The following is a 16,846-nucleotide window of genomic DNA, read 5'->3' as shown; positions in this document are numbered from 1 at the left end:
TTCAAAGAATTAAAATTTATTCCAAGGGCAGTGCCCTCATTGTCCTGAGAATTGCACAAGGAGAAGGCCATGTCCTCCTCCGGAAGGTGAAGTTTGGATGAGAAGTTATAGGATCCTCTACCCCCAGGGATAGGGGCCTCCATGGTAGGCTGGACTTCACCACATGGGTCCTATGGCACTATGAACTTCTGATCTACCTGCTTCGAGATTACCTTATTTTCTCCTGCACCAACAGTCAGAAGAAAAGAACAGGCTTTTGGGATCTGTGGGGAATACACTCGGTGCCTCCCCACCTTCCTCCAAGGCAGACACGGCCAAGAGGTTAGCAGCTGGTCCAGGCCTCTGTCTAGTAAATGGCCGAGCAGTGACTTCAACCACCCACCCTGCAGTGGCCTGAGAATGGGCAGGAAAGAATGAAAGGAAGGGGAATTTCTTTTCTTAACAGAAAAACAGGTTTTTAAATACTTAGTTAAGATTCTTGTAGGAATCGTTTTTATGATGAATTGTTTGGGTACTTTTGACCAACAACAAAAGCAAAACAATCCTCCTGACCCGTGAATTTAAGGATCATTTAAAGTAGCTCTGCACACAGATCAGGTCACCTGAAGGCACCTTTGAGGCTGGTCTACAAACTGAGACACTGATCAGTCGTAGACAAACCCTTCGATTTCTCTACCACTAAACAGAAGAATTTGAAAATGAAAACAAAATGTGTCAGTGGGGGACAAACTAGGTTATCTTCTTTTGTATATGTATATTTTCACAAAATTATTTTTTGTAAGGAGCCTCATGAAATTACATGGATAATTAGTTATACTTGATAGTTACAATTAAGGGCTAATAAGTAATAATCAAATTCTAACAAGTTTTCTAGAACAATAGAAGTGGTTAACCTGAAGAATTTGTCACCTAAGTGCAATCATAGATTCTCAGAAGAACAGTGTCATATACTTACAGATGGGATAGCACTGCACTGGGATGTGTGTGCCATTGTAGACCACGTGTACATTCAGGGAGGTTAAGGCAGGGGGAAGACTTCAGGGCAAAATGAGGAGGATTGAGAAGATATTTTGAAACAGTGTCTTTGAGGACAGGGATCAATAACAAGGGTGGCATCAGTCCACACTTAAGCAGATGTTTGGGGCCAGACGACCTTGCTGAAGTACTTTCTGTGTAAGGTGGGTGGCCACGGTGTGAGGCTGTGGTTGAGTCTTGTAGTTCTTGTTATCAGGCACACATGCGTGAGACTCCCTCCTCCATGACCTCCTGACTACTGACTACTTACTTTTGTTAGGATTTGACAAAAGTGACTCCATCCTGACTCTACAACTTTCTCAGATTTCATACAAAGATTTTGCGATCCCTACAAATGGAATTAAATGTTGGATGCACATAAGCAGTAGTCATCTTTCAGTTTAAGCAACAGAGAAATAAAGTAATCGTGGAATTGAGACAACAGGATTCTTCTAGACCCTTGTTATCAGTGTTGGAGAGCAGATCCCTCACAGCACAGCGGGCGGCAGCACTGCGGAGCTCACTGCCAGCACCGCAGTGTCTCATGCTAACAGTGGCCCTCGGAAGGGCTGCTGAGCTCTGCCAAATCGGCCTGGGGTTCTTAAGTCTTGCAGTTCATTCGTGGTAAGGATCTTGTGGGTTTTCTCTGTAGGTTTTGCCTTGTGGTTATTGGGCATGCTGATCAACATCCACTCAGATCACATCCTGAGGAACCTCAGAAAACCCGGGGAGACTGGATACCGGATTCCCAGGGGTGAGTGCTGAGGGGAGATGGTGTTTGGAAGTCACACTACATGATGCTCGGCCGTTTGGTTTCTCTGCTCTGGTAAATCGGGCACAGCGTGTGTTAGCTGCAAGTGTCCCAGTGCATGTCACTGTTCTGACTGTTTCATTAGAATAGTGGAAGAGGTGTCTCTGGCCAAGGGTATGGTTACTAAGTACAAAGAAACATCTGTGTTTGGAGACAGGGTGAGGAAGAACTTAGAGCTCACAGGAGCATCTGATGCTTCTGTGTCCGGCAATATGAAGAAATAGATTCCTTGTCAGACACTCTCCCTGAAAAAGACTTAGAATTTTGTGTGACCTTTTTTTAAAAAAATCTTTTAAAATGCACCAATGTAATATTAGAAAAAAAGAAAGTAATCAAGAGAGGACAAAGCCTAAGTGGATGCCAGAATCTACATAGCAGCCCACAGAATGTGTGAGAGCAGCCAGTCACGGTGAGGCACACCTATGATTCCAATGAGTCAGGAGGCTGAGATGGGAGGATCACAAGTTCAAAGCCAGCCTCAGCAACTTAGCCAGGCCCTAAGCACTTAGTGACATTCTATATAAAAGTAAAAAACAGAAAGGGCTGGGGAATGTAGCTCAGAGATAAAGTGCCCCTGGGTTGGGTCTTCAGTACCAAAAATGAAAAAAACAACGTGTAGGAACCCTGAGAACGCGTGGCCAACAGGCAGCCTTCCTGCTAGCCCAGGTCCCCAGCCCTACAGTGGTCTGAGAGCCTTAAGCCTTTAATTAAGGTCCATTTTGTCCTAGGGAAGTGGTGCACTCACACATGTGGCCATCAAAAGCGTATGACCCCCAGGGGACCTGCTTTCAACTCAGGCTCCAAAAGCAAACGCACCACCTTCCCCAGATCCAGGGGCAGACGCACTCAGAAGCTGCAGCACCACGAGGAGATTCAGCACTGTGAGGAAGAGCCTGGAAGGCCTACAGGACTCACACCTTAGAATTAATATGTGCAGATTATAAATCGAGGGCTTGAGATGTTTTAGGAAGGCGGGGGAAGCACTAATGAGTAAGGAGTAAACCACTGTAAAAAAAGGCTGAGCAGATGCAAAGAAACCAGGAGAGCTTCTAAAAGGAAAAGGGAAAAACATAGGTAAATATGCCTTAAACTGTGACCCAGACAGCCTGGAGTCGGCAGGACCAACCTCCAGAAACTGCAGTCCTGTTACAGAGGAAGCAGAGAAGAGAAGATCTCACGGGTCCTTGACTAGCTGCTGACGACCTGTGCAGCCTGGCAGAGAGAAGACTTCCTGTCTGAGTGCTGGGCTTGGGAGCAGAGAGCACCCGCATGTGGCTCTCTGAGGAGCCCTTCCCTGGAGGCGGCAGAGCCCGCTGGCCAGTGCCTTCCCTCCTCCCCTTGCACCCTACGTGCTGAACCCTTGATCCCAAATTCAGAAGTGGTGCACATACTCAGGAGGAGGTGCTCTGCGTCAGACTGAGATTGGACATGCCACAAGCCCCTGAATCAGAATGAAAAGATGCTGGAAATGCCAGAAGCCATGCAGGTGGCTGACTTGAGAAACCTGGTGTCAGAGAGAGGTCATCCCCAGAGAAGGCAGAATCCCAGGGGAGGGTCCTGATCAGCCAGGCTGGTTGTAGAGAGGTCCAGAGGTGCCCTGGTTGCAGAGAAGCCCCGAACTTGCCCATGTACAGCTGCAGAGGTGCCACAAAAACTTCTCTGGCCCCTCCCTCTGTCTCCTGCTCCAGTGGCCAATTGATGTTCTAATCAGACATATTCAGACCTGGAGAACAGGAAAGCTAAAATCACGCCACCTTTGCAAACATTCTATAGTGAAAATACAGTTTCCGACATGATTACAAAATGTGAAGCAATTGCAGGGGTGATGCCCGTTGATCAGAGAGCACCAGCAGAACCTGCTGTCCCCAGGCAAAGCTCATGACCTCTGCGCCTCAGTCCCCGCAGCCCAGCCTCCCTCCCTCATTGAGGAATAAGCCCTCCTCCTTGGGCTGCCTCTGGTCCCTGGCCAGCACTTTCTGGGCATCCACTGCAGCTCTGAGCACAGACGAGGCAGAGATGCAGAGACTGGGCTGCTTCTGACAGCAGGAGGTGCTGCAAGTCAGTAGGGGAGAGCAAGTGGTAACCCGTAAAACCTACAGAAGATATCACTTTAAGATTCTTTATTTCTAATCCTGAAATTAAGAGGCACCCGAAGAAAAGCAGAACAGCAAAAAAATAACAAAAACAAAACCCAGAGACCACAGAAAGGACTTAGAAGATAGAAGTGAAGAAACAGGATGAAAAGTGAGCTGTGTTCCGCGATGGCTGCAGAGGGTGGGAAGAGGGACCTGTCTGTCCTGTGCGTACTAGAGGATGGACAAGCTGAGGCATTGGGAGGAACACGTATGTTTAAAACTAACCGAAGAAAACTGTGTAAAGGAAACAAGCACACCTCTGAAAGAGCCCACAGTGTGGCAGGGAAGTCTTGTGCCAGGGGAAAGCCAGGGAGCAGGGGACAGAACCCCTGGGCTCTGGGAGCTCCTAGAATGAGGGCTTTGTAACTGATCACCTCCTTGCTCACGGAAATTCAGGAGGCTTCTCCATGTGACACAGTGGCAGTCTCTGACAGGCTGGTGTGCCACCTACAACTGCTCTCAGAAACACTCTCCAGACCTATTGATGGTAGTGTCATTGGCCAAGGCTAAAGGAGGAAGGGTACAGGGTGAACAGGTGAGTGGTTAAGAGCAAGTGCAGAGCACAGGTAGGATGCCCAAGTGTCCCATCATCAGAACATACAGGCTACACTAGGGCGGAGGACAAGTGCTGTGGGGTAGGCATGACAGCTGCGGTGTGCTGTCTTTAAGCCGTCTGTGTGTGAAGGGCACACTTTTAGCAGATTGGCATCCATGGGTTTTTGTTTTTTGTTTTTTTGGTTTTTGGTTTTTGGTTTTTTGGTACCAGGGATTGAACCCAGGGGGACATTCAACCACTGAGCCACATCTCCAGCCATTTTTATATTTTATATAGAGACAACTCTTGCTGAGTTGCTTTGGGCCTCACTAAATTGCTGAGGCTGGCTTTGAACTCACCATCCCCCTGCCTCAGACTCCCAAACTGCTGGGATTACATGTGCTACTATGCCCAGCTATGGGGCTTTTAAAAATATATATTCTTTAGTTGTCAGTGGACCTTGATTTTATTATTTATTTATTTGTAGGTGGTACTGAGAATTGAATCCAGTGCCTCACACAGGCTAGGCAAGTGCTCTATCACTGAGCTACACCCCCCCAGCCCCATATATGGGTTTTTGTTTTGTTTTGTTTTAGCTAATTGTATATATTGTTATCTATAGGGAAAGGTCACTGATGAAAATGTGGACGGAGATGTCTGGTCCCATTCTCCCCTCTAGCCCTGGCCTGGGCTGGCTGCCTTAGGTGAGGTAGCTTTTACAGAGGGGGTGCCAAGGCCCAACCACCTCTGGGATTTAGCTGCCGATTAGAGACATACAATTATGACAAAACTATGTAGAAAATGGAGGCAGTTACAGAAATAGGTAAATAAGAAAGTGTGATGGCCCTGATCTCCAGAGCTCAGAGGGAAAACAGCTTTAGAAAACAGCTATGCCTCTGCAGACACTCATGCCACCCTGGTTTTAGACAAGCGTGTTACATTTTCATGTATTGTGTTTGATAAGTTTACATTTTAATTATCACAAGAGACTAGTGAATAGACATTGGCATTATTTTAAAATTACGTATTCAAGCTTACCAAAAAGTAAAGAGCACAGTGTTACCAACTTACGCCCTCACTGCCTTCCTCGAGTAAGAATTGTCAAAGCATTTTTCTGTCTCAGCTCAGCAAGACCCATTCCTCTTTCGAAGGAATGGACTGTCCCTGGCCAGGCCCTGTACATTCAGTCGTTGCGAGCCCAGAGATGACGGCTCCACACAGCACTGGAGTTTCTGTTGACTTTCAGTGTGATCAAATTTTTCAGTTTTTTTTTTTACACATTTTTATTGGTGCTTATAGTTGTACCTATCATAGGCTTTGTTGTTACATATTCGTACATGCACACAATAGAACCATATAATTTGGGCAATATCACTCCCCAGCACCTCTCCCTCTCTTCCTCCCTCCTACCCCTTAGCCCCTTTCCTCTACTGATTTTCCCTTGATTTTCATGACATCTACACCCATCTTTCTTTTCCTTTTCCTTCTCTAGCTTCCACATATGAGAGAAAGCATACGACCCTTGACCTTCTGAGTTTGACTTATTTTGCTTAACATGATGGTCTCTATTTTCCTGCAAATGCCATAATTTCAGTTTTCTTTACAGCTGAATAAAGCTCCATTGGTGATCCCATTTTTTAAAGGAAATTCTACCCATGGCTGCTTCACAGCCTGGGAGACAGTGGTGAGCAAGAGTCGGGAGCAGGTCAGCCAGGCCTCTGTGAAATCTTTGAGCAGTTCTGTGCACTTGAAATTGTCACCAGCCACAGCCACACCCACCTCCTCCCACCCTAGCAGCCCCCACTGGACCTGCTGCCTCCTCCCTCATATCCTGGAGTGGAGAACAGCTATTGCTCTGCAGCCTCGGGGCCTTTGCTATGGCCCCTTTCCATACCTCAGTTGCTCCTGTCCCCAGTGAATTCTGGCCCAGCCCTCACTGCAGCCTGGAGTGGACCTTCACCTTCTGTGAGCCTGTTCCCTGCCAGTCTCTGTGACTGCCCTCCCATCTGCACCCCAGGGCCCCCTGGCCCTGTCTGTGCTGCAGGTTCTCCTGTTGGTCACACTGGGGTTTGTGGTCGTGAAGGGGGAGGGGCTGCTGAGCACCCACAGCAGGACCACTGTGATGGAGACCATGTGTTTGTGAAGATTGGATAAGTGAAGGAGCAAAACTCCCCGAAGGTGACCGTTTCGTCACTGTTGGTCAAGGGTTCTAGAGACAGCTTCCTTGATACCATACGGGTATGGTCAGCCTGACGCTGAGCTGGTCAGTTGGTGTGTGGCCGTGTAACCGTGGATCCGTAGCCGGGCGTTGAGGCAGGTGTGCAGTGCACCGTGGAAGCTGCGGTGTGAAACACTGGAGTGTAACGTGGAGTGTGTTTTGTTGCTTCATGTTCTTTAAAAATTGTATTTTTCCACAGTTGAACTTGTATTCTCTGAGTCAGTATTCACTAGTGTCTCTGAAGTCAGCGTTTGAGTGGTATTATGTTGTAATAAATGCACTATTTTGGTCTGTTTTGTCTAGGAGGCTTATTTGAATATGTAAGTGGAGCCAACTACTTTGGGGAAACCGTGGAGTGGTGTGGCTTCGCGCTGGCCAGCTGGTCCCTCCAAGGTGGGGCGTTTGCTCTCTTCACCTTCTGTATTTTATTGGCCAGAGCAAATAATCATCACCAGTAAGTCTGAAAACACTTTTACCATCTTTCATTTGTTCTTTGATCTTAGTGTAACAATTTCAGGTTGGATTTTTGAAGTGTTATGCTCACTTGCATTGCGAGTCCCAGTGTGTGCCTTACTTTAGCTAACCACGGATAAAACCACGCACCACCACAGGAACCACGCCTGCTGTGTGGCTCAGCATGAGGAATCATCGGATCTACATCAGCGCAGCCTCTTTGAGCTTGTGGTGCTGGAATCCATGGTCAAGTTCAATGCCAAGCAGGTGATTCAGAGATGTGAGGTGGAAACACAGAATAAAATCAAGAATGTGGGCAGACAACAACATATTTACAAAAGGCTCACCTAGTCCCACAGCCTGCATTCATCAGTGGAAGGCTTGGTCCAATGTTACTAGATACACCTAGCAAAGTCTTAGAAAATGAGCAAAACAAAGCCAGGTTTCAGGTCACATCAGTGACAGGGAGGCAGCTAGCCTGGTACCCATTCTGCGGCTCTAGGGTCCCCAGGGCCAGGGACCTCCCAGGGCCCCGCTTGTGGCTGTCATCACCTCCAGGGGAACAGGCTGTTCTTTACATTTGCAATATTTGGTATGAAAAAGCAAATAAAGGTTTGTTTCTTGTAATAAAAACTAATGTAATAACACTGACACTTTTTTTTTTTTAATTTTTTATTGTGGGTTGTTCAAAACATTACAAATTTCTTGACATATCATATTCCACACTTTGATTCAAGTGGGTTATGAACTCCCACCTTCACCCCATACCCAGATTGCAGAATCACATCAGTTACACATCCACTGATTTACAAATTGCCATACTAGTGTCTGTTGTGCTCCGCTGCCTTTCCCGTCCTCCACCCTCCCCCCTCCCCACCTCTCCCCTCCCCTCCCCTCCTCTCTCTCTACCTCCTCCACTGTATAACCCTGAGGGTCTCCTTCCATTACCATGCAATTTCCCTTCTCTCTCCCTTTCCCTCCCACCTCTCATCCCTGTTAAATGTTAATCTTCTTCTCCTGCTCTTCGTCCCTACTCTGTTCTTAGTTACTCTCCTTATATCAAAGAAGACATTTGGCATTTGTTTTTTAGGGATTGGCTAGCTTCACTTAGCATAATCTGCTCTAATGCCATCCATTTCCCTGTAAATTCTATGATTTTGTCATTTTTTAATGCAGAGTAATACTCCATTGTGTATAAATGCCACATTTTTTTTATCCATTCGTCTATTGAAGGGCATCTAGGTTGGTTCCACAGTCTTGCTATTGTGAACTGTGCTGCTATGAACATCGATGTAGCAGTGTCCCTGTAGCATGCCCTTTTTAGGTCTTTAGGGAATAGACCAAGAAGGGGAATAGCTGGGTCAAATGGTGGCTCCATTCCCAACTTTCCAAGAAATCTCCATACTGCTTTCCAAATTGGCTGCACCGATCTGCAGTCCCACCAGCAATGTACAAGTGTACCCTTTTCCCCACATCCTCGCCAGCACTTGTTGTTGTTTGACTTCTTAATGGCTGCCAATCTTACTGGAGTGAGATGGTATCTTAGGGTGGTTTTGATTTGCATTTCTCTGACAGCTAGAGATGTTGAACATTTTTTCATGTACTTGTTGATTGACTGTATGTCCTCCTCTGAGAAGTGTCTGTTCAGGTCCTTGGCCCATTTGTTGATTGGGTTGTTTGTTCTCTTATTGTCTAATTTTTTGAGTTCTTTGTATACTCTGGATATTAGGGCTCTATCTGAAGTGTGAGGAGTAAAGATTTGTTCCCAGGGTGTAGGCTCCCTATTTACCTCTCTTATTGTTTCTTTTGCTGAGAAAAAACTTTTTAGTTTGAGTAAGTCCCATTTGTTGATTCTAGTTATTAACTTTTGTGCTATGGGTGTCCTATTGAGGAATTTGGAGCCCGACCCCACCGACTGTAGATCGTAGCCAACTTTTTCTTCTATCAGACGGCGCGTCTCTGATTTGATATCAAGCTCCTTGATCCATTTTGAATTCACTTTTGTGCATGGCGAGAGAAAGGGATTCAGTTTCATTTTGTTGCATATGGATTTCCAGTTTTCCCAGCACCATTTGTTGAAGATGCTATCCTTCCTCCATTGCATGTTTTTAGCCCCTTTATCAAATATAAGAAAGTTGTAGTTTTGTGGATTGGTTTCTGTGTCCTCTATTCTGTACCATTGGTCCACCCGTCTGTTTTGGTACCAGTACCATGCTGTTTTTGTTACTATTGCTCTGTAGTATAGTTTGAAGTCTGGTATCGCTATACCGCCTGATTCACACTTCCTGCTTAGCATTGTTTTTGCTATTCTGGGTCTTTTATTTTTCCATATGAATTTCATGATTGCTTTCTCTATTTCTACAAGAAATGCCATTGGGATTTTGATTGGCATTGCATTAAACCTATAGAGAACTTTTGGTAATATCGCCATTTTGATGATGTTAGTTCTGCCTATCCATGAACAGGGTATATTTTTCCATCTTCTAAGATCTTCTTCTATTTCTCTCTTTAGGGTTCTGTAGTTTTCATTGTATAAGTCTTTCACCTCTTTTGTTAGGTTGATTCCCAAGTATTTTATTTTTTTTGAAGATATTTTGAATGGAGTGGTTGTCCTCATTTCCATTTCAGAGGATTTGTCGCTGATATACAGGAATGCCTTTGATTTATGCGTGTTGATTTTATATCCTGCCACTTTGCTGAATTCATTTATTAGCTCTAATAGTTTCTTTGTAGAGCCTTTTGGGTCTGCTAGGTATAGAATCATATCATCTGCAAATAGTGATAATTTAAGTTCTTCTTTTCCTATTTTTATGCCTTTAATTTCTTTCGTCTGTCTAATTGCTCTGGCCAATGTTTCGAGAACTATGTTGAACAGAAGTGGAGAGAGAGGGCATCCCTGTCTTGTTCCAGATTTTAGAGGGAATGCCTTCAGTTTTTCTCCATTCAGAATGATGCTAGCCTGAGGCTTAGCATAGATTGCTTTTACAATATTGAGGTATGTTCCTGTTATCCCTAGTTTTTCTAGAGCTTTGAACATAAAGGGATGCTGTACTTTGTCGAATGCTTTTTCCGCATCTATCGAGATGATCATATGGTTCTTATTTTTAAGTCTATTGATGTGGTGAATAACATTTATTGATTTCCGTATATTGAACCAGACTTGCATCCCAGGGATGAATCCTACTTGATCATGGTGCACAATTTTTTTGATATGTTTTTGTATCCGGTTCGCCAGAATTTTATTGAGGATTTTTGCATCTAGGTTCATTAGAGATATTGGTCTGTAGTTTTCTTTCTTTGAAGTGTCTTTGTCTGGTTTAGGTATCAGGGTGATGTTGGCCTCATAGAATGAATTTGGAAGTTCTCCCTCCTTTTCTATTTCCTGAAGTAGCTTGAAAAGTATTGGTATTAGTTCTTCTTTAAAGGTTTTGTAAAATTCTGCTGTATACCCATCTGGACCTGGGCTTTTCTTAGTTGGTAGTCTTTTTATGGTTTCTTCTATTTCCTCAATTGATATTGGTCTGTTTAGGTTTTCTATATCCTCCTGACTCAATCTGGGCAGATCATATGACTTAAGAAATTTATCTATGCCTTCACTATCTTCTAATTTGTTGGAGTATAAGGATTCAAAATAGTTTTTGATTATCTTCTGTATTTCTGAAGTGTCTGTTGTGATATTGCCTTTTTCATCCCGTATGCTAGTAATTTGAGTTCTCTCTCTTCTTCTCTTCGCTAGCATGGCTAAGGGTCTGTCGATTTTGTTTATTTTTTCAAAGAACCAACTTTTAGTTTTGTCAATTTTTTCAATTGTTTCTTTTGTTTCAATTTCATTAATTTCAGCTCTGATTTTAATTATTTCTTGCCTTCTACTTCTTTTGCTGTTGTTTTGCTCTTCTTTTTCAAGGATTTTGAGATGAAGTATGAGATCATTTATTTGTTGGTTTTTTCTTTTTTTAAGGAATGAACTCCAAGCAATGAATTTTCCTCTTAGAACTGCTTTCAATGTGTCCCATAGATTCCGATATGTTGAACACTGACACTTTTTAAGATTGGATCAGGGGAAGATTGAACAAGAGCTTGCCATGTCTGTCATAAGGAAGTTTTTTCAGAGGAAGATGGAGCAGGAGAATCTTTCTCCATATTTGAATATGAAGCCAATAGAAATGGAAAATAAATAATCCCACTCCCCAGATGAAAACCTCTTTTAATGAAAACCCAAATGTGTTCTTTTTAGAGTCCTGTGTTGCAAAAGGACTCTTTGTCATTCATTTGCTGTTTAAATTCCTATCAGTGTGAAATCATTTTTAAAATCCTAAAAATTTAATCAGTTTTTTATGTTCAGAAATGTTGGGCTCATTAGCTAAGGACAAAATAAAAGCTATCCTTTTAAAAACAATCCAGTAAGCTCAACTAATTAAACCATCAAATTGATTTCAAAAGAAAGCACTCCATGGAGCTATTTCATATACTATATTTATTGTAATGTTCTAGAAACAATATTGGATGACAATGAAATTTTAACTAAGACAACTGGTATTTAAATTCATAAATATTGTGTTGACAGTCAATTTGTAGGTCAGGAACACTGGATCAGCTGTGGTGGGTTGCTGACAAATACTCTCACTTTAGGGTGAAACTTAAGGGAATTCTAAGGAAGTGGTTATCTCTTTCCCCAGCCTGGAGCAGCTATGCTTAGCAGAGGACTGTGCAGATGGTCACCATCTGCAGCTTTCTGTGACATGGTGGGCTTGGTACAGGCATGTCATTTTGCTTGAACTTGAGGCCAGCCAGGAATAACCCTACTGAAGTTAAAAAAAAAAATGCTAATCTATGTGTTATATTTAATGTCACTTTAAAAAACTAATTCAGTACATCTTTGAGACACTATGGATGATGGGGTAATGCTTTAGAAAAAACAAGGGCAGACAACCACATATTTACAAAAGGCTCACCTAATCCCACAGCCTCCGTTCATCAGACTCAAATGCAGGAAGCATGGTTTGTGAAGCCTGAAAAACATTTGCTAATCACTCAGTGACCTCAGAGCTAAGCCCACCCAGGAAGACATGGGAGAGTAATTGGGAGCACTGAACTGGGAGTCATGAAAACAAGAACTGCTCTCAAGAATAATTTGAAGAATGATCTCAGGTTTAGCATAATCCAAAAGTAATGAGCAGTCCCCAGCCCCACAAAAAATAAATAATGTAGCGGGTGGGCATCCCTTGGTTAGGTGGCCTATTTGGGTTTCAACGCAAAGGCCATGGAACATTAGTTCAGACTGAAAAGTAATGAATTCAAGGCAGATGTCAAAGTCAGCCCTGTTCAGGGTCCTATAAGTCACCAGCTAATGCTAGGCAAAGAAAAAGAAGTCATGCTGTTTGCCACTTTTAAAAAATCTCTACATGGTCACATTTTATAAGCCTTAACATGTGACCTCACCTAACAAAGCCTGTCTTACTCCTGTTTGGTGGTTTCTGTGAAGTGCATCCCAGCTGTCTGGCAGCAAAGCCACTGTGACCTCTCAGGGCCCCTTTGGCCTCTGGAGGAGCCTGGCCTGCGGCAGCATGGGGAAAGGAGTCTTCACAGCTTCAGCTGGGGGCAGGGATGCTGGCGTTGGTGACTTGGTGACGTGCTGCTAACACATGCTGTCCTGTTTGCCCTGCCTTTGCCCTTTGAGGGCCACTGTGTCACCTTCCGCACTCAACCCCTAGGAGAGAGGAGCTCATGGTCTTTTCTGGGAGTGCCCTGTGCAGGCATCTCATGGGGCGGCTCTTAGGAACATGGTGAATGGCCGGACCCCTGCAGACCTGTGGGGGGGCCTTCAGTCAATGACAGGTGCATTGTCCAGGATGTGCTTCCTCATATTTGCCACTTTGTTATTCACGGCCTCATTGAAAAGTGGACACCTCGTCATCCAGGATCATCATCAAGGTCATCCCTGACCTATACAGCTGGAAAGGCTGTTGTCACTGGGCCTCCTGCCAAGGAGGTGACACTTGTTCTATTGGGGACTGACCAACGTCTCCTTATCTTGTACCTTTTGGATACATGGACCAGCATGGGAAAGTAAATGTGGCAGTCGGACATGTTGAGGTCTATCTTCGTGGGTTACAGAGTTCAATTTGTGTAAACTGGCAGGATTCTGCTGGGTCACTTTCAGGCCATTGTCTTCATGTGTTTCTGCCACATTAACAAAAAGCTAAATGCTTCCCATTAATAGGTGGCAGAGAGACCTGTGTGGGGGAATGTGAGGTTGGGGGTGGTTCTTTGGCCCAGGCCTACTGAGCTGACCCCACTTGCTGATTTTGAGGGGAACTTGCTTGAGACCCCTCTGGCCCTGCCTGGCTCCAGTGGGATAAGCCACATTCCTCAGCAAATAGCCTGCTATGCGGGAGACACAAGGGCCCTAGAGACTCCTCGCTGATGATGAGAAGAGCGCAGTTACCCTGGAGGGGGACTTTTGTGACCTTTACACAGACCAGATTCCAGGACTCAAGCACAGCCCCTCAGCCACAAAAATCTATGAAGCAAGTTCCAGTTAGAACCCATCAGCAGGGCCAAGGTGCCCCAGAGTGGTCTTGGATCTTTAGCCTGCCATTGTGACACTAAAATCTGCCCATTGTAAGTGAAACTGCAGTGGGGACTGGGGACACCAGGGGCAGTCCAGCTGTCAGAAGTCAAGAGGTGGGCTTGGGCGGAGCTGTCTGGAAACTTCCCCAGACCCCCATGAACTGGAGGTCAGGAGAGGTGCCTCACCCGTCCTCCAGAGGACCCACCCTCCTTTCTCCCTTGAGTGTTCCTGTTTTCCTTTTCCTTTCCCTGCTGACGAACACCTCCCTGCAACTCTGCAACCTAGCGACACCATCATGATTTTGGCTGCATATGGGAGCTCCTTTCTCTGATAATGTCTCTATTTTGACGGGGGGAAAAAAACAAACATTTTTTTAGATGAGGGTCTTGCTGTTGCTGGGCTGGGCTGACTCCTGTGCTCAGGGATCCTCTTCTTCAAACTCCGAGTCCTGGGACTATGAGCACACATCACCACATCCAGCCTTACATCTGTTTATTTGCTAGCCTTCCCAACTGGCTTTTACCTCCAAATGAATGAGTGTGCCTGTGTTGATAAAATTTATATCAAAACTGGAAATATTGTTTGTTTTGAGCACAGGGTTAGTTACAGACCACACCAATTCCCTTTTCCCAGTTTATCCTGAGTCCTTCCTAAGAGCTGCCCAAGGACCTGGCACTGGCTGGCTGCCCTCTCTTCAGACCTGGTGTCAAGGTCACCTGAAGGGACAACCGAGCATCTGCCCCACTGCCCCAAGTCCGTGCAGTACCGGTATGCTGGTCAGTTCCTTCCCAGTGGAAAGATTATTGCACAAGTCACCTCTGGACCACACTTCAGATATGTCTGACTTCATGATACTGATGAAACTAATCTGTATTTGAAATGCCAAGGTCCTTATTATGATTTTTTTAAGTCTCAGTATTTCTTAATAATGAAAGATATCGCTTTTACTAGTTGTGAAACGTTTAAGGGACCAAATGATGTTCTTTTTCTTTTTTCTTATTTTAGGTGGTATCTCGAGAAGTTTGAAGATTATCCAAAGTTCAGAAAAATTATAATCCCATTTTTGCTTTGAATATGTTATCAATGAAATCATCTTCAACTGGAAGTTCTCAGTGGTGTTTTTCTGGGGACCTTATAAATGAGCATCTCCTTAATTTCCCTGCTTTTTTGTTGTTTTTATGATACGCTGGATTTTTCCTCATACCCTGGTGATCTGCCTAATTATAAGCTAATCAAACTGAAATCCAAGTTGAAGGATCGGGCTGCGCTGATAACTGCTCAGTCACCGCTTTCCCTCTTTGGGCTTAATGTGGGTAAGACCAGAACGTGCAGCTGTCTTCGATGGCTTCTCAGGGGCAGCAGGTTTCACTGTCCCTTCTGCACCTCCCTGTGTTGATCGGTTCAAGGTCAGGGGCAGTGTGGACCGACCCTCCCCAGCCCCCTCCAAGGGGAAATGCTGTCTGCACACTTAGACCTGAGAGGCCCAGGTTCCAGCTGCACAGTCACTGCCCGTGGGGACAGCGGGGAGCGAGGCCACTAAGGCTGCGCCCTGGCATCTGGCTCTTGTTCCAGCCCGGCTTCAGCAGCGCAGGGCGGTGCAGGGGCTGCTCCACAAGAGCAAATGGAGGCGAAGGTGTGCCGGGGGCATCCACTCAGCCTCGGGCAGCCTTGCACACTGCCCAGGTGCCTCCAGCGTGCTCCATGGCTCTTTTCTTCCTTTAGTCTGGAAAGAACCGGAATTTTCTAAGGCCCTTTTTTTCTTTATCTCTTAATATAACACAACAGAATCTTGAAACAGTTTAATTCTGATGCGCCCAAGGATACATGGAGACAAATGACAGGAGTTAGAGGTGTCAACTGCCTAAGTACAGATTTTGAAGCAAAAGCTCCATCTCGGAGGACCCTGAATCCCTCCGCGACTTTGTGAGAATCCATGAACACAGCCGCAAGGTCCCTCCCGCCGGATGCTTCAGCCTCACTGATGCAGAGGCCAGCGGCAGCTGGAGGATGTGGTGCTGAAGAGGCTGTTTTGCCCCGTGGCTGGTCCTGGTCGGCTCAGCTGGCCTTCAGCGCGGGGCGCGCCCTTCTCGGCATCCCCACAGACAGCGCTTCCTCTGCGCGGTGGGTGGTAGTCTCTCATGGTTCTAGAGTCGACAGAAAACTTCATGCTGTGGCTGTTTCACTTTAACAAAAAGCAGTGTTTTTGCAGGGGAATTTTGTTGTTAGATAAACTTCTGCCCTTTTTCTGTCCAAATAATTGCGTGAAACCCTAAAGCAATAAATATTCTGGATATCCTCAGGAACACTGGAATGTGAGCTAGTCTTCATTGATCCGAGCGGGTGTGTTCCGGGAGGTGTACCTGATGGGCGAAGGTGCTTGACTCAGACCCAGAGGTGCTCACGGTTAGGTTTACTCGGTTGGTGCTTCCCCGCCCCCTGGGTACCGGGGATGGAACCCAGAGGTGATCTACCGCTGAGCTACGTGCCCAGCCCTTTCTGCTTTTTACTTGGAGAAGGGAGCTTGCGAAGGCACCCAGCCTGGCCTGGAACTTGCAGTCCTCCTTTCTTGGCCTTCTCAGTGGCTGGGTTGACAGGTAGGCACCAGGGATGTCTCCTTTTTATTGAATGACTTGTGGGTACAAAAGTCTAGGTTAGCCACGGGTTGGATGCTGCCGCCCCCTTCCCAGACCCAGTAGGTGAATGATTAACTCAGGAAGAAATCCTGTCCTTCTTACATGTCACTGCCCGCTTTTTCCTGAAATTGTAGCTTGCATCATTAAGGAGATGAGTAAAGTGACAGCTAAAAGTCCAGTTGTGTGTGTTAGACTTGGTTGTTAGTCTGAAGGATCGCGTTAGTTTCAGCCCTGAAATCTGCCGGCTCTGTTTCCTAGTGCCAGGTGGGCCTTCCCCCTCAGTAAACTGTGGAACGGCATCATTCAACAAAAGCACGTCCTGGTGCATTTTTGTTAAGGTTTTATTTTTACACATTTGATTTTGTTTCCTGTGAATGAGAATTGATCAGTGGTATATTTTTTAGGATAAACTAAAACTAATATATTTGTTACCTATGCTACTGAAATTATATAGTCCATTTTTCCTTTCATTTTTC

The 16,846-nt window shown here is 45.3% G+C and overlaps 1 protein-coding gene across 1 annotated transcript in view; it reads left to right on the top strand.

Annotated features, from left to right (window-relative positions):
• Positions 1 to 16,040, top strand: part of Srd5a1 (steroid 5 alpha-reductase 1) — a 40,085-nt gene extending 24,045 nt beyond the window's left edge. The window contains exons 3-5 of the mRNA XM_027943899.2: positions 1,667 to 1,768; positions 7,017 to 7,167; positions 14,743 to 16,040. Of these exons, the coding sequence (XP_027799700.1) occupies positions 1,667 to 1,768; positions 7,017 to 7,167; positions 14,743 to 14,809 (320 nt within the window). The 3' untranslated portion in view covers positions 14,810 to 16,040. The remainder of the gene's footprint in view (positions 1 to 1,666; positions 1,769 to 7,016; positions 7,168 to 14,742) is intronic.
• Positions 16,041 to 16,846: the final 806 nt, after the last annotated feature.

The sequence above is a fragment of the Marmota flaviventris genome, chromosome 5 (genome assembly GCF_047511675.1).
Source record: "Marmota flaviventris isolate mMarFla1 chromosome 5, mMarFla1.hap1, whole genome shotgun sequence".
NCBI classification, from domain to species: Eukaryota; Metazoa; Chordata; class Mammalia; order Rodentia; family Sciuridae; genus Marmota; species Marmota flaviventris.
The sequence above is the reverse complement of the archived record's forward strand: the minus strand, read 5'-3'. Positions and strand labels throughout refer to the sequence as shown.